Source organism: Syngnathus typhle, linkage group LG6, assembly GCF_033458585.1.
Source record: "Syngnathus typhle isolate RoL2023-S1 ecotype Sweden linkage group LG6, RoL_Styp_1.0, whole genome shotgun sequence".
In the NCBI taxonomy this organism is placed as follows: domain Eukaryota; kingdom Metazoa; phylum Chordata; class Actinopteri; order Syngnathiformes; family Syngnathidae; genus Syngnathus; species Syngnathus typhle.
The window spans coordinates 19,384,864-19,409,492 of record NC_083743.1 but is presented as its reverse complement, the minus strand read 5'-3'; the positions used below and the strand labels follow the sequence as shown (position 1 = coordinate 19,409,492).

At 43.8% G+C, this 24,629-nt stretch overlaps 1 protein-coding gene and 1 pseudogene across 1 annotated transcript; both read right to left on the bottom strand.

The window, feature by feature from the left end:
* Positions 1-495: 495 nt before the first annotated feature.
* Positions 496-5,351, bottom strand: LOC133155386 (ATP-dependent RNA helicase DDX19B-like; annotated as a pseudogene).
* Positions 5,352-12,727: 7,376 nt separating this feature from the next.
* On the bottom strand, positions 12,728-14,748 carry LOC133155388 (ATP-dependent RNA helicase DDX19A-like). Its single transcript, XM_061280670.1, has 2 exons — positions 14,484-14,748; positions 12,728-14,297 (listed from the first exon to the last, which is right to left on the bottom strand). The coding sequence occupies exons 1-2, from the start codon at positions 14,718-14,720 to the stop codon at positions 14,079-14,081; spliced, it is 456 nt and encodes a 151-aa protein (XP_061136654.1). The 5' UTR covers positions 14,721-14,748; the 3' UTR covers positions 12,728-14,078.
* Positions 14,749-24,629: the final 9,881 nt, after the last annotated feature.

The window sequence follows — 24,629 nt, the reverse complement described above, 5'->3', positions numbered from 1 at the left end:
TGTTACCGGGCGCTAACGCAAACCCACGCCGGGCAGGAGAGCTCGGAGGGCGGCTAAGATTTCAAGGAAGACCCCCCCTGCGCAGACCTCCACTGGGCCAGGATGACTGTTCAGCTGCGGCGGGGAGTGGCCTCCCTCCGGTCGACACGACGAGTAAATGACACCAGGGCGCTGACGCAAACCCACGCCGGGCAGGAGAGCTCGGAGGGCGGCTAAGATTTCAAGGAAGACCCCCCCTGCGCAGACCTCCACTGGGCCGGGATGACTGTTCAGCTGCGGCGGGGAGTGGCCTCCCTCCGGTCGACACGACGAGTAAATGACACCAGCACTTGCTCTTAGATTTGTTTCTTTTTTCTTTCTTTTAGCTTCCATAATGTTACCGGGCGCTAACGCAAACCCACGCCGGGCAGGAGAGCTCGGAGGGCGGCTAAGATTTCAAGGAAGACCCCCCCTGCGCAGACCTCCACTGGGCCGGGATGACTGTTCAGCTGCGGCGGGGAGTGGCCTCCCTCCGGTCAACACGACGAGTAAATGACACTAGGGCGCTGACGCAAACCCACGCCGGGCAGGAGAGCTCGGAGGGCGGCTAAGATTTCAAGGAGGACCCCCCCCTGCGCAGACCTCCACTGGGCCGGGATGACTGTTCAGCTGCGGCGGGGAGTGGCCTCCCTCCAGTCGACACGACGAGTAAATGACACCAGCACTTGCTCTTAGATTTGTTTCTTTTTTCTTTCTTTTAGCTTCCATAATGTTACCGGGCGCTGACGCAAACCCACGCCGGGCAGGAGAGCTCGGAGGGCGGCTAAGATTTCAAGGAAGACCCCCCCCGCGCAGACCTCCACTGGGCCGGGATGACTTTTCAAAGCATAGCATACAGGGTGTTGACAGTCAGAATACATGTTAAAACAATATTACAAAAGCAATTGATAGGGAGAAGTGGAAGACTAAATAATTGTTAAATATCTACATATTTCATAATTATCTTGCATGGGTCCCTCACCTCTGGCACAGACATTTGTGGTGACAAGCACCTTCTCCTTTCCATTCCGGAAGCGTTCAATGACAGCTGCCCTCTGCTCTACTTGCATCTCCCCGCTAAGCAGCGCCACCTGGTGGTTCTCTTTGGAAAGCTCTCCCGCCAGCCAGCCTGCGGTCTTCCTTGTCTGGATCGCATGAAGGAAAGCAGAGTCACCAGTTCATATACCAGCCAGACACTCAAGGAACATAATGAATTTATGCGACGCCAGTCTTGTGACGTTCTTAATAAACTCTGGAACATTTCTCAGGAAAATGTGATGCCATTTATAATCTATCAATCGGAAAGTGCTGGGTGAAGGGAAGTGCCTCACATGGCAGAAAACCATAGCCTGGGCTATGGTGATGGCGCCATAGATGTTGCACAGGGCTTCAAACTTTTCCTCCTTGCTGTTGCACAACACATAGTACTGCTTGATAGTATCCAGCGTCTCCTCCTCTCTTTTCAATTTGATGATATTTGGGTCAGGCGAAGTCCCACACAGTCTCCTCAAACGTAGCTGAGAACAGCAACATCTGGCAGTTTCTGGGCAGCATCCTGTGTAGCAAAGAACAAATTAAAATCGTAGCATCCTTTAGTGGAAACTCAAAATGCGAACTCCCACATTTGTCAGGAAACTTTTTTATTAATATTCATTCTTACCTCTGGATGCGAATACTCTGGTCTTTGTGACCCTGCGTTGCGATCATGACATCGGCCTCATCCAGCACAAACACCTGAATCTTCTCGGGATCAATGAACTTCAATTTGCTGCACCAGTCCAGCATGGTGCCGGGCGTGCCAATGATTATCTGTTCCTGAAGCTTCACGCCTCGCTGCACTGGAAAATTTTCAAAGAAACTTTGTCAACACAAAAACACGCCGAGGACCAGACGAGAACGTCAACATGGCACTCGATGTGAACTTACGCCTATTTCCTCGTATGGCGTAAACTAGTTTGACTTCAGGGTAGTTTTTGCCCATCTGCTCAATAACTTTGCCAGTCTGAAGCGCCAGTTCATAGGTGGGTGACAAACACAGGCACTGGTGGAAAAGGAAAAAGAGATTTAGAAATCTAACTCGCAGGTCACACAAGGACTAAGGATAAACCCATCTGCGGTCATTTGGATCACTGATAAAATTTCTAAAAAGTAACCTGGGGATATTTGTGGTCTGGATTGACGTGGCTGAGCATGGCAAGCACAAAGGCAGCGGTTTTTCCTGTTCCTGACTGAGACTGGGCGATTAGATTCTGTGGACTAAACAGAAAAATCAAACTGACTTAAGTCACATCATATATTTAGTTCAGAAAAGTAGCACATCACAGTCAATGTACAGCATACTCACGGTTCAGCGAGCATCATGGGTAAGGCGGTCTCCTGGATTTTGGAGGGCCGGTTAAAACCCATGCCATAGACACCCTGAAGGAGCTGTGGTTTACTGCACATATGAGAAAAAATATTTTTGGTTTATTGATCAAGTTTGGCAGGAATACAACAAATTGGGCATGTAATGAACATCGAGCACTTCTGCCACACTTTTGCAGAACACAAATTTTATTTTTCCCTTTTCAATACGAGCGCATCTGCCGTGGTGTGTAATCTTTATTGGATAACATCCACAGACATGAGCTCATTCGTCATTTATGGCAGACGCACTAAATCACAAGAGGGATTATGAATAAATTAAAGAATGATACACTTACAGTCGCAACTCCTCAAAGGATTTTACAGAGTACAGTGGAGAGTTGGGATCCTTCTGAAGAACTTCAACTTGATTTGTGGTGTTGACAAGATTACTTCTGATTAACTTGTTCAACAATGACTGGGCCGCTTTGTCTTCTGCGGAAAAAAAAGAGAGTAGAAATTGCGTTTTTAAGATGGGAGGAATTGTTAGTGATCTGAAGGACCATGCAAAGCATACGAGTAAAAGCAACCATGTTAAACTTGCATATGCAGTGGCACCTCTACTTACGAACGCCTATACTTACGGACATTTTGAGATACGAACGGAAGCTGCGCGGATTTTTTGCATCTACTTACGTGCCAATTTTCCACTTCTGAACCGACGCATCAGCAGCCCCCCTTTTTGAGATACGATCCGGACCCGCGCAATTTGTTTTGCATCTATTTATGAACCAATTTTCGACGCAAACTCATTAATTGCACCAAAAAGTAATGACGAGTATGTGAACACATTGCAAGGAGTATGTGGAAGCAAACAATAATTTCTTAGCATGACTTATTTTTTTCTGTGTCTTCTCAGTGTGGAAAATTATAATATAGTATAAATACCATCATTGGACCACATCTTTTTATTTTTATGTTCTACCTTTTTGGTTTAGAATATAAACGGCATCATTGATCAAAGCTTTTTACTTTGATCCAACTTTTGCTCTATTGGATCACAGCTTTTTACTTTGATGTTCTACCCTTTTGCTCTATCATGTCTATTCGGTGAATAATTTTGACAGCGTAATTGTTGTGAGGAGCGTTTGGGGTGACAAAACAATTCAATTACTGTATGGGAATACATAATCACATCAGCTTACCACGGTCATCTTCATCTGTAGTCTTTCCTGGAGTCTTATCTCCCGCTTCTGACTTTCCAAAAGTACTGCCTGCTGATGATACAGATGTTCCTTAGCAAAATCACTTTATAGCCTTTTCATGCTTGAAATTAGTCTCATCACTTTGCAAACATACCGTTTTCTCCAGGTGCATCCTTTAGTTGAAGGTTTCCAATCTGTAAAAAAAAAACAGTTTACCACAGTTGACTAGGAAAACACGTTAACGGCAGTAATGGTCAACTGTTATATATATTTATAAACGTGACCCTGAAACATAAAACTTGGAAAGCACAAATCTAGAAGAAGCCAATGCTTCTACTTAATCAGGTTAAGCTATTTTGGAACCTTTTGCATCATTCAGTTGCCAGCCAGTTAAAGCTGTCTCAATGAATTACCTCTTTGATGGTAGCTTCTGCAAAAGCTAGCAACGCACAAGGCACGCAGCAATTCTTTACCGGCTAATTTGGGGCATTCTAGCGCTTGCATTTAAACTAAGCAAATATCCAAAGGCACGGCAATACACGCAGATTTGTGTTGAAACAATGTCTGTCTTAACGCCAGACAAATAGTAAGCATTCATTTTTTACAGCGCTAGGCCTGTGACTAAAACATCTTCAAGGCTAACTCAACGTAAACTAGCACATTTACATTTACTGATTCTGCTCCCGCTTCCTGTTCGTCAACAGCCTGGGCCCAAGAGTCCGAAGCCATCGTCGTTTCCCTTTGTCGTTGTTTTAAAAACTGTGTGAGGGAAAAGTAGGGTGCAGTACTTCAGTCACAATGGCGTGCCGATACCAACTGAGAGCCTTGTACAACAGCAACGTCTACCGAGTGGAAATGAAGTGCAGGGAAACAGTTCCTCCATATTAAATGTTCCTAGCAGGATTTCCCTCAAACATAAAAAGGAATACTGTGAAAATGATTGCGATGATTTTACAAAACAAAAGTGTCAAAATTCAAAATTATGTCTAGGTTCGAAGATTACCCTGTTAGAGCTAATATAAAATTTGAAGACGACAGTATTTTCCATTTATACTTATTACTAATTAAATGTTATCAAGCGTCTTTGGGTTTTTGAAAAGCGCTCTACAAATTTAATGAATTATTATTATTAATGTTTGATAATGTTTTCATGGACACTGTCAAGGCAGTATCAATGTAACTTTTAAAGGGAAATGTACTTTCGGCAGTTTGCAAACACATTTGATTAAGGCTCCGTTAGACACATATAACCATATCAATATAATTTCTAGTAGTAGTGTGGTTGCTTAATAAGTGGAAAGGAATGTGCAGGCTACATGAATTTGTTTTCTTCAAAGTATTGTGGAACAGGAGGTCCGGAAAGGGAGCATATCTCAAGGCCGATGGGAACGCAAAAAACAACTCGTCTTTGTGGTCCAGACACCTGTGCTGAGCAGGGGAAAACCCAAACGAGGAGGAGATGACCACAGACCATCGACCAATCACCACACAATCTTTTGCATGTTTGAATATTCATATTGTGTTTCTTTAAAACTGGGCAACCCGGAAGAATGTGTCGTCTTTCTGGTCACGAAGGCACACGAGATTTTGTGTTAAGGACCCAAGGCCCAGGCGCCTGTATTAGCTTGCTTTGTCAAGATTAAACAATTGGTAAATTCGGTCTGATTGATCTACTGGTCTTCTCTTTGACAGAACGAACTCGCAAAATTGTTAGGTGCGCCAGTGTGTGGATTAGAACATGGCAATTTTTGTGTTAAGTGTTGATCATAATTTGGAGTCAGATCAATAGCTAAAATCCGTATCCTAACAGTTTCTTGGTGACCCCGACGTGATGTCAAGAGAAGGGTTATTGACAACTCGTGGTCTATGTCCAAGTCATCGGACAGTTAGTCTGGGACAGCTGTCTCCCGGTCGGCGTACCGTTGGAATAAAGAATATGCGCACAACGTTGAGCTGGTACGACGTCTCCTAAACCGATGAGGTAAGCAGAATACCTGTTACTATATGTCGAAATTTTGCAAATTGAAATAGGAAATTTAAGAGGAGACTGTCGTTCAGATCAAATAAGGTGTGCAAGCAATTAGAAACAGTTAAATTCCGTGGTGGGAGTGCGGGCTCCTCTGTTCTTTTAGAAACAGTTAAATTCCGTGGTGGGAGTGCGGGCTCCTCTGTTCTTTGAGAAACAGTTAAATTCCGTGGTGGGAGGGCGGGCTCCTCTGTTCTTTGAGAAACAGTTAAATTCCGTGGTGGGAGGGCGGACTCCTCTGTTTCGCTTCGTCGTGGCGGACAAGGGTGCGGTGACGATCGCATTCAAATAGCTGGGGTGCTTGTGAGATCCCCGAGGAGAAGTGAGGCCTCCTCAAAAAGTATCCGGTGGTAACAGTTCCTCCTGTGAGAGACCAGACCGCTAAAATATCCAAAATGTGTAACCAAATTGGGGGGAGTGTGTGTGTGATGAGAGGAATGAATGGAGTGAGATTGAGAGGAATGTATGCTGATGTGGAAGCGCAAATCGTGAGCTACATGAGAGATGGATTCGAATCCCTTTGTCTGTGTGTTCTGTGTATGTGCGTAATCTCTGTAAAAGATTCGGCTCATACCGGCAAGGGTGGGGGCCAGCAGGACGTGCGGGCCTGGCCAGATTGTGACGTCAACATTGATACAATGTTGAGGAGAAGTGAGAGAAGAGAGGGGGGCTAACTTGTAAATAGTGATGAGATAATTGTTCAATTGATGGGGGTTAATAATTATCCAAATTTTAGTCACATGTTTTGAGGGACCACAGCAACAACATTGTACTTGCAGGCCATTAATTTAGTAGGTGATGACAGTGTTTAGCTAAGTAGATTGTTTTATTAAAAATGTGAGCGTGAAGGAGTATTTGTAGTTTGGCATTTGGGTGCCACTTTTAAGAGTCTGTGCAGGAACATAGATTGTTTTTGGTCGTCTTAAAGATATATTTAACAGTTTATTTTGGTGCAGTAAGGCAAAATTAAAAGCAAAATTACATTTTAAAACTGACATATGCCAGCTAATATGAGGATGGCAAATAAATAAATGAATAAATACTAGCTCAAATGTGGCATGTGTTTTAAATTGGGCGATAAGGCATTCACTTTCGAGCACTATCATTTAGCGCTGCTGACAACAATAACTTATGAGATGGTAAATCAAGGAGGAATGTCATAGTTGGAACACAGGCGCTGTATGACCTATAGATTGAACAATAACATTCACCGCATATGTTGTGAATTGTTAAATTATATTACAGTTTATTACAAAAGATTTCGGAACTTTATTTGATGATAAACACTGGAACGAGGATTTTAGCCGTGTTAATGGGTAGGGTGGATGGATTGCTCAGAAGAAAAAAGCATTTGATAAGGGCAGCTTGATAGTAAGATGATGAGTGTGCGCAACTGATAGGATACAAAATGTTAGTAGGAAGATTTGGGGTGTAAGAAACAAATACTACACAGGAAGACTGATAACACAAAGATAGTTTTGTTAAATTTGTGTCCCAGTGTGTTCTTCCCTAGCGCGTGGCACGATTCCTGAACTGAGTCCTCTTACTCCACTGGCTGTCTCAAAATCAACAGAGGACTGTCCCTGGTCATGAGACACCTTTGACCTTTGGGAGAACAACAGAAACTGCTATCATGCTTGAAGGGGGCAAGCACAGCTTTTCACAGGACAAGAACCATACAGTTGGTGGAATACACACAGTTGCAGATCAAAAAGAAAATGGACTGAAAGAACAAAGACAAGATGGACGCATTTGAGAGTGGCGGATGATCCAGCCCTGAATCATCATCATGAGAATCTAAGAGGAGAGGCTGCTAAAGACTTGCATGAGTCACATGAAGTCAAACTGGACACATTGCTAAAGACTGCTGAAGCATTACAAAGTTGGTGGAGTGTGGGACAAAAGGGATGGAAGTGTGTTTGGGTGCTGGGGCGGACATATCTGAGGAGTTTTGATAAAAGAGGGAATAATAAGGCTGCTTATTGACACTGAAACGGGGATAACAACAAAATACATAGATATGGACACGAAGATGCACGAATAATGATAAATCATACGACAGCAAAATAGTAATACAGGGCACTACTTTTAAAAAGGATACAGTAGGGCTTTAAATAACAAATACAGTGACATGACCCTTGCAACAATTGATTTAAATGACATTTCATGATAGGCATTTAGCGTTAGGATTAACTATCCATCCATCCATCCATTACTGGTGCGGCTTGTCTTTACGAGGGTCACGGAGGATTAACAGTAATAACTAGAATTTGTAATTTTTGGAGAAATTGTGTGTGAAGGCGAAGAGGCTGAATACAAATTCGGGGAATGCTACAAGATTATGTTTAAAATTAGAATGTGTTGAATTGGTCAGAAAATCGATGAAAATACCAAAATAATTTTGTAAAATTGGGCGTGAATTTTAAAGTTGAAAATTTGAAATTTTTCACAAGTGGGAAGTTTTGGAATAGGTAGGCATAAGATGAATAGTTAAAAAAAATTGAAAAGGGTTGAGTCAGTGAAAAAATAATTAGAAATTAGAAGGGAAAAAGGAAATGTTGCAAAATGTTACCGAAATGTTGAAAGTGAAAATGTGAAATTTTAAGCTAGAAAGTGAGAGAAGGTGCATTGGAAAGTGAAAGAAGGTTAATTGGAGGAATTATGTGGAAGAAAATGAGAAATATTGAATGTGCCATGAAGAAAGAATGGTGAAATATTGGGTTCAAATTTGTACATTTCTCAAAAATCGTAAATATTTAGAATATTTGGCATGAATATTTGGAATGTGTTAAAAGTGGAATGAGGTGAATCAGATGAATTCGTAGAAGTAGTTAAGTTAAAAAATGAATAAATAAAAAAGAGGCAGAAGAATGCAGAAGAAGTTGAATAATGATAAAGTCAAGGCAAGGCAAGTTTATTTATATAGCCCACAAGCAAGTCTCAAAGGGCTTCAAATGTACAAAAATTGACAATTTAAAGTACGGGAACAATAAGTGTGAGGGACACAATGATGATCATGACAGCAAAAATATTTCTAATTGGTTTTGATAGGTAGAAAGGGGGAGCGTGGAAGAAGGTTTGCAAAATTTGTGATATAGCGTGACTCCATTAACAAAAGTAAGCATTTCGTTTTAATTCTAAGGATTGGCATCAACAAAAATGAGAACGATAATCTTCAAGGTGATAGCGTAAGTGGCAGGAGGAAGCTGTGTATATTGTTTTTAAACATTATTTTTGGTATCATTATTTTTTAGGAGGGTCAGTTATGCTTGTGAGAAGATGACTGAGGGAACAAGGTAATAGTAAAAGGGAGTGCTCTATAAATTGTTGGTTCTTTGCCAGAGGTAGTTATTTGGAGGGATGAATTTAAACTGAAAGCCAAATGGAACTGTTTAGTGGAAGAAATATGGGAATGTGGAAATATTGAAGTTACAGCTCAACACAAAGTGTCAAATAGTCTAAGTGAGAGATGTGAGCAAACTAAATGGGGAGTTAAATCATGTTCCAGCATTATGCATATTGGCAAACGAGGAGAGGACAGGAAACCAGACAATTAGATATTAACTTTGGATTTAAAATAAAAAAAAAAAGGGAAATTTTAATTGAGGAGAAAATTTTGCATAGGGACGGTTGTTTTTTATAATTTAATATTGTATGGGGTTTTATGTGTGTTGTGGAATGACAGTTTGTTTGTAATGGTGTATGAATGTCAAGTCTGTGCTTGTGGTGTGGTGTTTGTGTATTGTGAATGGTTGACATGATTCAAAGTTGGGGTGATCTGATCACAGCAGAGGATAACATTCCTCTCACCTGAAAAATATAAAGATACTACAGATTTGAAAAAGCACGATTGATCAGGACTAATTTTGGACTAAATATGGGTTTAGGATTACTCAGGGGCACCATCGACAACAAAACAGTGCAATGGAGAAGGCCCATTTCAGTAATAGACAAGACAGAACTGGTATCGAACATTAAGACTTTGGACGATTTGACGTGTGACGACTTTGAGCTCACCCGACGGGGTGACGGACTAGGTGGACAGTGACCAAATGTTTGACGCTTGAGCTTGCTTGCGAAAAGTGCACGCTCTGCTTTGTTATTCTGTGTGACTTAGTTTTTTGCAGCAGCAGCAGCAGCAACAGCCACCAGCCAAGGAGCGGATTGCGCGCTGCTTGCGTAACTTGTTTTCGTTCTTGCAGGTTGTCGATTGCGTTCGGGGAAAGTTTGTATTGAATTTACAAGAATATGTTAACCCTTGCCCTTTTGGTTTTTATGATGAACTTGTTGATGACATGGTTTTCAGGACATGATCCGCGGGCGCCAGGATTCATTTTATGACTGTTTTTATTCTGATACTTGATGTCTGAGGTTTTGTACAAATGTCCGCTGTCAGCAGGGCTATAAGCTCACTGACAGGAGTGCGATGATTTTTGTATGTGTTGCCGAGCGTGTGGTGGACGAGCGAGAGGTTCCGCAGGCCTGGCTACAATGAGTGTGGTGATGAGAGGGGATGCTTAGCAGGTTCCTTTTGATACATAATGACACATTGGGTGAATGTGTCAAAAGGGGGAGTGGTAAAATAGAAATGGGTGAGTATGTGGTAAGATAGAAATGGGTGAGTATAGGGTAAGATAGAATTGGGTGAGTAGGTTGTAAAATACAAATGGGTGAGTAGGTTTCAATTTGTAATTTTGATATCCAAAGTTTTTTTCCAAATCCACTTGTTTTTAAGCTTTAACAGGACATGCCAGAATTCAACTAGCAGTGATGGAAGGAGCAGAGGAAGACCAGTGACATCTGGTTGTGGTGTGGTGACAACAAATTATAGCATCGCATGCCAAAGAATGCATAGGGTATCTGTGCCCTCGTGTCTTTGATAATGCCTGTAGTGGTTGTCCCCATTGAAACACAGAATCTCAATTGGAACATGGAGTCCCCACTGGCGGGGCTCCTGAAGTGAGCCAAAAGAGACGTTCTGCCCCCATGGTTGAGCGACAACGATCCAACATATATTGACGCCATAGGTGTGCCAGATAAGTATGAACTCGTTAATCAAGTGTCCTCGGGATTCAAAAGCATTTTCCTATGGATCACCCCCAATAAAAATGTATCATTTACAGCGGTCCATGAACAATTGGCATTGATGTCGTTCCAAAATAGAATTGCGTTGGACATGCTATTGGCTAAGGAACATGGTGTGTGCGGAATGTTTGGTGATGCATGTTGTACTTTCATCCCCAACAACACAGCGCCAGGGGGCCGACTGACCCAAGCGGGAAGAAAGGACCGACAGCATGCTGGTCGCTGCTTGCTAGAGTAACGGGTGATGACCTCATAAATGAGGTCATGAGAGGGAATAAAGGGAAATGTACTTTCGGCAGTTTGCAAACACATTTGATTAAGGCTCCGTTAGACACATATAACCATATCAATATAATTTCTAGTAGTAGTGTGGTTGCTTAATAAGTGGAAAGGAATGTGCAGGCTACATGAATTTGTTTTCTTCAAAGTATTGTGGAACAGGAGGTCCGGAAAGGGAGCATATCTCAAGGCCGATGGGAACGCAAAAAACAACTCGTCTTTGTGGTCCAGACACCTGTGCTGAGCAGGGGAAAACCCAAACGAGGAGGAGATGACCACAGACCATCGACCAATCACCACACAATCTTTTGCATGTTTGAATATTCATATTGTGTTTCTTTAAAACTGGGCAACCCGGAAGAATGTGTCGTCTTTCTGGTCACGAAGGCACACGAGATTTTGTGTTAAGGACCCAAGGCCCAGGCGCCTGTATTAGCTTGCTTTGTCAAGATTAAACAATTGGTAAATTCGGTCTGATTGATCTACTGGTCTTCTCTTTGACAGAACGAACTCGCAAAATTGTTAGGTGCGCCAGTGTGTGGATTAGAACATGGCAATTTTTGTGTTAAGTGTTGATCATAATTTGGAGTCAGATCAATAGCTAAAATCCGTATCCTAACACTTTATAATGATAATACTTATATCATAATTATCCATCCATCCATCCATTTTCTGTACTGCTTGTCCCCACATAATAATAATTAACCGCAGAAAATACAACAATGTCCTCACACGCACATTCACACAAGCACATACAGTGCAAATACTTTCTCTCCGTTCCTGCTGCTCTAATGTGTCTGGGTGTGTGTTTGTGCATGCACACGTGTTGAAAAGTTGGAACGGGTTGAATCGGTTAAAAAATGTAGAAGTTAGAGCAAATGTTGAATCCCCATAGAGAGAATGAATGGGAAAATAAAAAAAAGCAATTGCGCCAAAATCTTTCTAAATTTGGAACAAAACAAAAAAAACGGCCTCAGGAGGTTCACTTTTGGGGTAAAAATGTTGAAACGGGTTAAATTGGACAAAAACCGAAAACGTTAGCGCAAATGTAGCTATTTGGGGCACTTAGTGTTGAAATAAGTTCACTTCCGGCTTGATTCGGGTCATTTCCGGTCTAATTTGGGTCACTTCCGGTTTATTTGGGACACTTCCGGTTTACTACAGGTCACTTCCGGTTTAGCTGAGGTCACTTCCGGTTTATTCGGGGTCACTTCCGGTCAAAAAAGGTCACTTTCGGTTCATTTGGGGTCACTTTCGGTTCACCTGAGGTCACTTCCGGTCTATTAGGGGTCACTTTCGGTTTGATTTGGGTCACTTCCGGTTTATTTAGGTCACTTTCGGTTTAATTTGGGTCACTTTCGGTTCGTCTGAGGTCACTTCCGGTTTATTTGGGGTCATTTCCGATCTAAAAAGGTCATTTCTGGTACATTGGGGTCACTTCCGGTTTGATTTGGGGTCACTTCCGGTCTATTTGGGGTCACTTTCGGTTTGATTTAGGGCACTTCCGGTTCATTCTGGGTTCGTTGGTGGCACTCCAGGGTCATCCAAGATGGCCGCCACACTGGAATTGGGGGTCAAGGGTTGAATTGTGTAAGCATAGTGGAAGTGGGGGTGAATGGGAGTGAATGTGGGAAGCATAAGGTGAATTAAGTGAATACATTTGGAATGGGTTGAATCGGTTGAAAAATGTAGAAATTAGAGTAGAAAAACGGAATTTTGGAGAATTTGGTTGAATTTCAAATTTGAAAATTTGGAATTTTTGGTAAGTGGGAATATGTGGAACAGGTAGGCAAAAGATGAACACTTGAAAGTTGGAATGGGTTGAATCGGTTGAAAAATGTGGAAATTAGAGTAGAAAAACGAAATTTTAGAGAATTTTGGTTGAATTTCAAAATAAAAGATGTGAAGTTTGTGGTAAGTGGGAAGTTGTGGAATAGGTAGGCAAAAAATGTTTAAAAACAACTACATGTTACAGCTGAGTAGTCTTAATACTCTATAAATAAAATTGTGAGGGACGCGTGACTGGGCTTTACTCCAGAATGATCTAAAATGTTGAGGAGTTATTAGTAGGTCATCTCCATTTTGGCATTTGGCTACGCACCCTGAAGATAAATTGAGGTTAATTTCATTTCTTTCATGTGAGTATACTCTAAATTTGCATAGACCCTAAAATCCATCCATCAGTCATCACCCAAAATGACACCCCTGCACTCAGAGCAGCAGTATACCCAACTTCACCCTTTCCACACACTGTCAATGTTGTAATGACCTAAAGAGGATACATTCATGAAAAATGTTCATATATGTATGAAAAGCAGAGTCAAATGGGGTTTTAGGAGTTACTTGACAGTTAAGCTTTTTCAGCATTACAAAATAAAATATTATAGTAAAAAGAGTGAAATAGGGTATGTTCCACAGACTGAAGTGTATGTAAACGTGCAGTATATGTGGTTTTGCCCCCTCCACCCTAACGGCTTAAAATACAAACTTAAAAAGCCAGCATAAAGAAGCATACAGTCTTTGCAGAGCGCAAGTCTAGCTGGCGTCCACTTTGTCAGCACACTTGTCTTTCAGTTGGCGATTTTCTCAATTTCATCCAGATCGTGTGTGTCGAGTTTTTCAATTTTCTTATCTGGAAAAGAGAAAACCAGCGAGTGTTTTTTTTCTGCCAGTGGACGAATAAAAATGCAAACATATATATTACATTGAACCTGGCCAATGCAATAGATAATGGCAAGGATAACTACTTACTAAAATGCTCCTGGATCCTGTTGAGAATGTTCATACTCATTCTGCTGTCCACCATGTTGATGGCCAGCCCCCTTTTGCCGAACCGACCCGTGCGGCCAATCCTATGAAGGTAGGTCTCGTTGTCTGGGTTACCCTCCTGGTCTACAGGCAGGTCAAAATTGATCACCACCGATACCTGCTCCACATCAATTCCTGGTGGACAGAAAAAAAAGGAAAAAAAAAGGCGAGAGGTGATAGGGGAAATTGACGTTAATATTTTCAATGTATGAAGAATACATACGGTATCTTCTCTAATAGCATACAGGGTGTTGACAGTCAGAATACATGTTAAAACAATATTACAAAAGCAATTGATAGGGAGAAGTGGAAGACTAAATAATTGTTAAATATCTACATATTTCATAATTATCTTGCATGGGTCCCTCACCTCTGGCACAGACATTTGTGGTGACAAGCACCTTCTCCTTTCCATTCCGGAAGCGTTCAATGACAGCTGCCCTCTGCTCTACTTGCATCTCCCCGCTAAGCAGCGCCACCTGGTGGTTCTCTTTGGAAAGCTCTCCCGCCAGCCAGCCTGCGGTCTTCCTTGTCTGGATCGCATGAAGGAAAGCAGAGTCACCAGTTCATATACCAGCCAGACACTCAAGGAACATAATGAATTTATGCGACGCCAGTCTTGTGACGTTCTTAATAAACTCTGGAACATTTCTCAGGAAAATGTGATGCCATTTATAATCTATCAATCGGAAAGTGCTGGGTGAAGGGAAGTGCCTCACATGGCAGAAAATCATAGCCTGGGCTATGGTGATGGCGCCATAGATGTTGCACAGGGCTTCAAACTTTTCCTCCTTGCTGTTGCACAACACATAGTACTGCTTGATAGTATCCAGCGTCTCCTCCTCTCTTTTCAATTTGATGATATTTGGGTCAGGCACGACGCGCCTGGCGAAGTCCCACACGGTCTCCTCAAACGTAGCTGAGAACAGCAACATCTGGCAGTTTCTGGGCAGCATCCTGTGTAGCAAAGAACAAATTAAAATCGTAGCATCCTTTAGTGGAAACTCAAAATGCGAACTCCCACATTTGTCAGGAAACTTTTTTATTAATATTCATTCTTACCTCTTGTTAGATAAATTGTATATATATGTTATCATGCGTTCCCTAATGAGTACTTATTAATAAGTTATTGCGCAGAATGCTTGCTGTTTCGCCTTGCAGACGTCCACCAGTCCACAACAAGTCATACGATGCTGTCTGGGGCTTCCTGACCTTCTACACCTCTGGGAATCCAAGAAAGTTGCTGATAGCTCAATCTACTCTGTTGATGTCTGCACATGACATTCTGTCCTTGCATTCCTTTCCCATGGCGTCCTGTCTGTAACTACTTGTTTCACATAGAATACTTGTTTATGTCCTTGCGCTCCTTTATTTTCTCATGAGACTAGGCCATGCTTTCCCCCCCACCTGTTAGGGGCTGGTCTCACATTGTAGATAGGGCATCCCTTAATAAAAAGAGCGAGGGGTGTGACAGATCTTTAGTGTATTTTGGACTGCTGTAAGTCTGGTTGCACTCCTCGCGAGAAAAGACTCAACATTCTGCCTCACTGGTTTTGTCTGCTGATCCTTTTGCTGATTTTGAACCTGACAGATTTTTGGGGGCTCGTCCGGGATCTCAATAGACCGACTTCGGGTTCCGGCTGACTTTTCGACGCAGGACAAGTCCTTGGCCAAGGCATATAAAGGAAACCCTTTTCACGGGGCTGACTCGATCAGTCAGCTGGACGCCGGAGTGGTTGACGAGATCGTCCGAGGGAAAGGCCCAGCGGACTGTGAGTATGAATGTTGATTCTGTTGAAAGGAATGGAAGTGTAGTGGCAAGAGGTCACTTGAAACCTTGACAATTCTAGACCCTATCAAGTGCATATTTAGAGACAGTTAAATTCTGTATGGGATGCTGGAGTCCCCTGACGTAAACATCAGTTAAATTCCACAGGAGGGCAGACTCCTCTGTTTTCTAAAGAAATAAAGAAGTACAGGTAGTTGGAGCAGTTAAATCCCGCTGAGGTGTGGTGGGGCCTCCTCACTAACCTTCCTACTGTGTTAGTTTTCTGCTGCCATCTGTGGTGGGTTTTCCTTATCCCTTGTTTAGCTGGTTTGGCTTCTTTCTCCGTGATATTTACTTTGGGAAAAAGGTAAAGATAAGTTTTCCTTACACGATAGGAAGGTTAAAGGGTTGTTAAAATCCACTGGAGGGCGGGCTCCCCTGCTTGCCTGTGAGACGATAGGAATGCGCATTGTGTGTGTGTGTGCGTGTGTATGGTTTGACTGAGAGTGACCTCATTTGAGCTCTGATTTGAGGTTTGAGTCCTCTGTATAAACACGCAGGAGTGTAAACAGTGGCTTTGTGTGGACGAAAGCAAGGATTCTCCGTTTCCTCCGGAGACCCACCACACATCGAACATTTATCCACTGTCCTGTGAACTAAATTGGCTTTAGGACACTGCGGGTGCCATTCAAATTGCCAAATCCGTAAACTAAACAAATAAATCATGGGGACAGCAAATAGCAAGCAAAAGCCGCTGCCCCGACATGAATTGAAATGCAAAGATTGGACATTGATGGAAGAAGTTGACCCCGAAAATGTAAAATATCTTGACAAATGGATAACCGATTACAAATTTGACGGTCAGCTGAAAACAAATTCGTTGAATAACCTAAAGCAATCAATTGGTGCTAAATGTGGTGTAAAGAGGAATAACGACGGATATCATCTAATAGTAAAATGGGAATTGGAGGCTGAGAAGAGAAAATGTGGGCAGATAAGAGAAAGACTGAGAGATAAGGAAGACGGAGGAAAGATAAAAAAGAACTTGTTGTTGCACAGGCAGGAGGATGATGAGACAGTGTCAGCGCGGGCTCGCTTGAAGGCCAAAGCTGACGATGCGATGAATGAGGATGAAAAAAATTGATCAATCTATAAAGACGGAGATTGCAGCACGCCAAAGTGAACCAATTTTCCCGTCTCTGTACCCCAAATTACCAAGCACAAATCATCCTCCTGAGAATGGTGCTTCTGCTCGTGGTATATTGACGCGGAGCCGTGCTCGTGGTGTGTTGACGCGGGGCCGTGCTAAGTTGGTTCCTTCGGCTGACGCAGACGCATACCCGATGATTGAAGTGGCAAATCCTCATGATGAGGGAGGACCCACAATTTTAGTATACAGAACATGGACCCACGCTGATATAAAATCAGCAATTGAGGGTATAGCGTTGCCCACTGAAGATGTTGATCAATATTGTACCGACATGAGACAACTCATTGCTTCATACAATTTGAGAGGCGATGAAGTACAACAGGTTTTTATGGCATCTTTAACCAAACATTGGGCAAGCGTTAAAGGCACCTGGGATCCCTTTGATTCCCGGGGCCGTCCATTGGAATGTAACGGGGTGCCATTACAAAGAGAAATTGACCAACTATTGGGCAGGATCAAAATAAAATTTGAACGTAGGGCAAATTACACAGACATTGGCCGAACCAAACAAAAAGAAGATGAGTTGTTTGAAGACTTTAGGCACAGACTCGAGAGAGTGTTCAAGGCCAATAGTGGCTTGGAGCATGGATCTGATGTTTATGACCAACAACTCAAAAACGCTCTACATGCAAATTCGCGACCAGCGATCCAGAGCTGGATCACTAAACATATGATCACTTTCCCGACATCTACCTTGCCACAGTTCATTGATCATGCTATACACGCCGAGAAAGTTGTCAATGCAAAAAGAGCAAAAGAGAAGGGGAAAATGGGCACCGTGTTTTTTGTTAAAGGAGAGCAGTCTGAGATGTTTTATCAAAATAAGACCTTCGAACCACGCCTGGAGGGGCGTGGTCGTAACAAATTCCGTGGCAAGGGTAGAGGGGGGTACAGTCGTGATTCTCCCAATTATGGAACAAATGACCAGCCCGCTTCAGGTCAGTCAAGACGGTACGATGCTGGACCTCCCGTTTGCTGGTCATGTGGGAAAACAGGCCATATAGCAAGAAACTGCCCAGATAATCACAAGGGTGGGAGTAGACCTCCCTTATGACTGGCCGAAGGTCAAAATACAGTTGAAACAACTGTCTTGTCAACAGCTCCCCCTGTTGATGTAGATTTGAACATTCAAGATTTGTTGATGAACAATGTTGAGAAGCCAGTGATAACTCTATTCGTAAACGGGACTCCAATAACCTTTTTGTGTGACTCAGGGGCATGTGTGACCACGTGTCGTGACATACCTGCAGATGTGCAAAGTAACGGTAGATCCTTTTGGGTGAGAGCAGCGAATGGGCTGGCAACCCCAGTTCCCCAGTCTCGACCAGTTTGGATACGGGACCCAGAAGGGGGAAGTTGTTGCATTCCCATTTTGCTGATGCCCAGTTGCCCTATTAATTTGCTAGGTAGAGACGCTCTCACTGCCCTTGGGCTTTCCCTTGTGTCTCTTAATGGTCAAATTGCTGTCAAAAGGCGACACCAGTTACAGATTTTTGGCCAATTTCACTGCTACTATTTTTATTCATTGGATTTGGCTGACGCAGAAGTGATGGAATTTGGTTCCCCTCTTTTGGCCCGTGTGGCCACCCTTTTGCGCTGCCCTGAACAAGCAATGGAAGCCAATCAACTACACATAACTATGTGGCATAAAGACACACCGGGTCCTGATCACAACTACGAGAACATGCTTGAGGCTGCTACACCTGCCACCTTGACAACTTCTTTCCTTCTGCACGATGGTGAGAGCCGTGCTTGTGTAGTCATACAAGCGGCTCCCCCTGCTGTGCAGAAGTTACACGTGTCTCCCACTCCGCTCCACATCTCTCTCTACAGGCCTCACACCGCAGCCTGGCAGAGTTTAGGATTTATGGCTGGTGATGCCTTGGCAGCTTCTGACTGGACTCAGGTTAATCCTGACTCCTTTTACAGTCCTTCCACCAAGCTCTTCAAACAAAATATGACTAAAGCCTTGTCATTCATTAGTGGAATCCACGCTGATCCTGGTGTTGAGCAAACACCCTCATCTTGAGATTATGTGTTGACGTCCGATGACGAGCACATCCTCGCTGGGGTCCCAAGTCATCTTTGGTCTGCGGGTCCTTCTGACGTTGGTTTAGTGAAAGGTGCGCTTCCTGTTGTCATAAGACCTAAAACTGAATACCGCCCTTGTGTGAGGCAGTATCCTTTAAAACCTGATGCCTTACAAGGTATAGCACCTGTTATTTCTGATTTATTGAAAGCAGGTGTCATCGTTCCTTGCCCGGATTCTCCTTGTAATACCCCAATTTTCCCTGTAAAGAAGGCACCCCCTTCTGTGGGGTGGAGAATGGTGCAAGACTTGCAAGCTGTAAACAATGCTGTTATTCAGAGAGCACCTTGTGTCCCTGACCCGCATACTTTGTTGAATTCATTGACACCTGATGCGAAAATCTTCACAGTGATTGACATTAGCAATGCTTTTTTCTCTGTCCCTATTGCAAAAGAGAGTCAGTTTTGGTTTGCGTTTACATATGCTGGCTCAAGGTACACCTTTTCAAGGTTACCACAAGGGTACTGTGAAAGCCCGACAATTTACTCCCAGGTGATGGCAGCCAGCATGGCTAAATTTGTCCCGCCAATGGGAAGTCAGATCTTGCTTTATGTTGATGACATTTTGATAGCATCTCCTGATTTTGCCTCTTGCCAAAAAGACACGCTTGCAGTGCTGCATCACTTGGCAAGTGAAGGCCACAAGGTCAGCAAGAACAAGCTTCAACTGTGGTCTGCTGAAATTAAGTATCTAGGCCACAATCTAAGTTCCCAAGGTCGATCCATAATTGAAAGCAGAAAAGCCTCTATTTTACAAGCTCCTAAGCCACTAACAAAGAAGCAAATGATGTCTTTTTTGGGTCTCACAGGTTATTGTAGAAACTGGATACTTGATTATGCCCAAATTGTTGCTCCTCTGTCCAAATTGATGTATGTGGAAGACATCTCAATGTCCGCTCACTTAAAATGGACTCCTGAAGCCGAGGATGCTTTTGTTTTGATCAAACAGGCTTTGGTCTCCAGCTCCACTCTAGCCTTACCCAACTATGATGAGGTGTTTGTCCAGACTGTTGACTGCAAAGGTCATTACATGACCTCTGTTTTGCTCCAATCACATGGCTCAAAATTGCGTCCTATTGCTTTTTATTCCTCTAAACTGGACAGTGTTGCATGTGCTCTCCCGCCATGCGTGAGGGCCGTGGTGGCAGCCTCCATGGCTGTGGAGAGCAGTGCTGGTGTTGTGTTATTTCATCCTTTAACACTGAAAGTTCCTCATGCTGTCTCGGCTCTTCTGCTACAGACTAATATGACCTTTCTGTCGCCTGCGCGTCATCTTTCTTGCATGGCTACGTTGCTGTCTCAGCCGCATCTGACCGTTGAAAGATGCACGACACTCAATCCTGCCACTCTCATTCCCCTTCCTGACGATGGCGAATTCCATGATTGTGTCGATGCTGCCCAACAGATTGCAAAGGCTCGGCCTGATTTGGAAGATACGCCTCTGCCAGATGGTCATGTGGTTTTTGTTGATGGGTCTTCTAAGAAGAATGGATCTGGTGTGACCCTTACTGGGTATGCCATTGTTACTGCCGACGTGGTTTTGGAGGCTGCTAAACTGCCATCCAATATGTCGGCACAGGCCGCTGAGCTCATTGCTTTGACTGGGGCCTGTAAATTGTTTGCAAACAAGTCCGTCACTATCTGGACTGATAGTCAGTATGCTTTTGCTACAGTGCATGTTTTTGCTCAGCAGTGGAGCAACCGTGGCATGATAACTTCTACAGGGAAGCCCGTCTCCCATTCCGCTATACTAACTCAACTTTTGGATGCTGTCCAGCTGCCTTTAAAGGTAGCGGTTTGCAAGTGTGCTGCTCACACTGCGGGCTCTGATCCTGTTTCTCTCGGTAATGCTTTTGCTGACAAATCCGCTAAGGCCGCTGCGGAAGGCCTGCTTCATGTCCTCTCGTCTCTCACGGCTCATGATTCAATGTCACACATCTCCCCTGATGTGTTGCTTGACATGCAGTCTCAGAGCCCCTCCCAGGAACGACTCTCTTGGGAAAAGCGGGGTGCAACTAAAAACACCGATGGTCTTTTTGTGTGACCTTTGGGCAAACCTGTCTTGCCTCGTAGCTTGTTCAAATGGGCTGCTATTTCAAGTCACGGGGTCACCCATGTCTCGGCGGGAGGTATGGTGAAACAAGTCGAGGCTATTTATACAACATACGGCTTTGCCGCTTTTTCACAACGATTTTGCAGAGCGTGTTTGATCTGTGCTAAACATAACCCACAAGGCAATTTAAGACCTCAGAGAGGGAAATTCCCGACTCCATTGTACCCGTTTCAGACAATACATATGGATTATATCCAATTACATAAATGTGAAGGGAAAGAATATTGATTGGTCATAATAGACGCATTTTCTAAATGGGTAGAAATATTTCCTACCAAACATGCAGATGCACTCACAGTGGCAAAAGCCTTATGCAAAGACATCATTCCAAGGTACGGTATTCCAGAAACAATTTATAGCGACAATGGTCCACATTTTGTAAATCAAATAGTGCATAACATTGGGAGAATGTTCCACATAAATGTAAAGAACCATTGTTCATACAGACCGCAATCCGCTGGCCTGGTTGAGAGAGCGAACCAGTCTATAAAAAACAGATTAAAGAAATGTATGGAAGAAACAAAACGACCGTGGACTCAGTGTTTAGACCTGGTTAAAATGTACATAAATATTACAAGTACAACAGGGCTAACTCCTTATGAAACTATGTTTGGGAGACCTTACAGGCTTCCTCAGTTCAAAAACACATGGGAGATCCCCGAGGAAGCCACGTTAGCTGATTACATGAGGAAAATGTTGGAACGTCAAAAGATTCTAACCAATAACACTGATGATGAACCCATTTCTCTGCAGGAAGACCCCAAGGTGGTACCGGGAGACTGGGTTTTGATCAGGAGTATCAAGAGGAAGAATTGGCATTCACCCAAATGGGAAGGTCCCTTTTTGGTACTACTCACGACGCCTAATGCTTTAAAAATAGCCGAACGCAACACGTGGATTCATTTAACTCATTGTAAAAAAGTGATCTCCGCAGACCCAACCTAAGTACGGAAGGTGAGCAAAGTCTGGTAATAGTGCCTGATTCTGGTGTCAAGATCCAGGGTTGACACGAAAGCTAGCAGAAGAATTCCAAGACACCAACCCGAAGCTCAGGGTGTTGACTCTGGGGAGATCCAAAACATGAGCATTAGAGAGTCATTTGGTGAGTGCTTTAATCGGGCTGTAGCCTGCGCGAAGTCTACCATGTGCTTTTGGTTGTTTTTGATGGTTTGTGTTACCATTATATTTTTTTCGGGGGTTACTTTATCTGGAGGGATAGAGTACCATGAGCCTCGCACATTATTCTCTCAGGCGACTGCTAACGCTAATTCTAGTCGATGTGGCTCATGGGGAGAACTTCTTGTTGGGGTTTTCAACTGTGGGCTTGGTCCTCTGGAACCGATCCTCGCTTTCCTATTGCTATTTGCCTTAATAGAACAATGTCGGTCGCAGACCGTCCCGTTGCAAATAAATACACCTTGTCAGCGGGAGCAAAAATCACAAGTACGCTCCTCACTGATGTAGACAGCTATTTTGTGGCCTCCACAGGGATAAGCGGTCATACTAACAACTGGCTTCTTATGGCTGGGCAGGCCGCAAAGATGGCTGGCGCTAGTTGCATTGCATGCATGGGTCCCAGACCTCTTTTGAAAATCATACCTGCAAATATAGGCCCTAAGTGTGCTGTCGTTTTGATGTTAGACTCGTCCATTTCACCCACTCACGATTGTTTTAGATGGGATACGGTTTACCCTGTTGCCCCTATGACAAAGCATAAACTCCTTTTTTCGTCTGTTGTAGCTAAGGGTAATTTTACATGCATTAGATTACCTGGTACCGGTGTGAAGCTCGGCGCCATACCTGCTCCGTGGTGTGGGTCCGTGACCGAGGTCACGGCCCCTTTTTTGCCCATTGCTCGTTGTGATATTTGGTTTTGGTGTAATAGTAACAAACTTTATGATAGGTTGCCTTTCGACAGCGCTGGAATTTGCGCTTTGGTAACCCTATTGCTACCTGTTTATTTGATACCGATGTCCTCTTATGATCTAACGTCTTTTGCTAAGTCCGTAGTGCCCAAATTCTGGCCGAGAACGAAACGAGACGCCGAATGGCGGGGCACAGCTAATCCAACCTACATCGACGCCATTGGTGTTCCTAGGGGAGTGCCGGATGAGTATAAGCTGGTGAATCAGATAGCAGCTGGTTTTGAATCCGCCCTGTGTTGGTGGTGTACTCTTAACAAAAATGTTGACAGGATTAACTACGTCCATTACAACGTGCAGAGGCTTGGAAACTGGACCGAGGCGGGTTTCAAGGCGGTCCACTCCCAACTGGCCGCTACTTCCCTCATGGCTTTCCAGAATCGAATGGCCCTTGACATGCTACTCTCAAGAGAGGGCGGTGTCTGCGCCATGTTCGGTGAGCAATGTTGCACTTTTATTCCAAATAACACTGCGGCCGACGGAAGCCTGTCCCAGGCCCTTGAGGGCCTGCGGGCCTTGAACGGGAAGATGAAGGAGCACAGTGGAGTGAACACGGAGGTTTGGGCCAACTGGTTGAACGTGTTCGGAAAGTACCGCACCCTGGTTTCCTCTGCCCTGGTCTCCGTTGCCGTTTTCTCTGCCATTTTGACCTTGTGTGGATGTTGTTGCATCCCTTGTCTCCGATCCCTAATTAACAGGCTAATTACGGCTGCTATCTCTCCACCAGCTGAGACTTTCCCGTTGCTCCTAAGGGATGACCTTTCGGTCGACGGGGGTTCCTTCTCTATTGACGACCCGGTCAGCGAATCTGTTGTGGTAAACTTGTCCGATTTGTTTTCTGACCCGGGCTTTGCCGATTGTGACTCAGTTTCCTCCCGTGTGTAAGTTGGTTCCTGCGAAATGTGATCCCTGTGGCTGAAAATCTTTTTGAAGTGGCCATATGGGTGATGGGTTGGTCTCCGGGAACTTATGATAAACAGGGGGGAATTGTTAGATAAATTGTATATATATGTTATCATGCGTTCCCTAATGAGTACTTATTAATAAGTTATTGCGCAGAATGCTTGCTGTTTCGCCTTGCAGACGTCCACCAGTCCACAACAAGTCATACGATGCTGTCTGGGGCTTCCTGACCTTCTACACCTCTGGGAATCCAAGAAAGTTGCTGATAGCTCAATCTACTCTGTTGATGTCTGCACATGACATTCTGTCCTTGCATTCCTTTCCCATGGCGTCCTGTCTGTAACTACTTGTTTCACATAGAATACTTGTTTATGTCCTTGCGCTCCTTTATTTTCTCATGAGACTAGGCCATGCTTTCCCCCCCACCTGTTAGGGGCTGGTCTCACATTGTAGATAGGGCATCCCTTAATAAAAAGAGCGAGGGGTGTGACAGATCTTTAGTGTATTTTGGACTGCTGTAAGTCTGGTTGCACTCCTCGCGAGAAAAGACTCAACATTCTGCCTCACTGGTTTTGTCTGCTGATCCTTTTGCTGATTTTGAACCTGACACCTCTGGATGCGAATACTCTGGTCTTTGTGACCCTGCGTTGCGATCATGACATCGGCCTCATCCAGCACAAACACCTGAATCTTCTCGGGATCAATGAACTTCAATTTGCTGCACCAGTCCAGCATGGTGCCGGGCGTGCCAATGATTATCTGTTCCTGAAGCTTCACGCCTCGCTGCACTGGAAAATTTTCAAAGAAACTTTGTCAACACAAAAACACGCCGAGGACCAGACGAGAACGTCAACATGGCAC

Bases quoted from the DNA above. Each gene is read 5' to 3' on its own strand.
- LOC133155388 (XM_061280670.1), bottom strand. From the start codon at position 14,720: ATGCTGCCCAGAAACTGCCAGATGTTGCTGTTCTCAGCTACGTTTGAG. The intron at 14,298-14,483 runs GTGAGGCACTTC...CATGCGATCCAG, and splicing joins AGGCTATGATTTTCTGCCAT to ACAAGGAAGACCGCAGGCTG.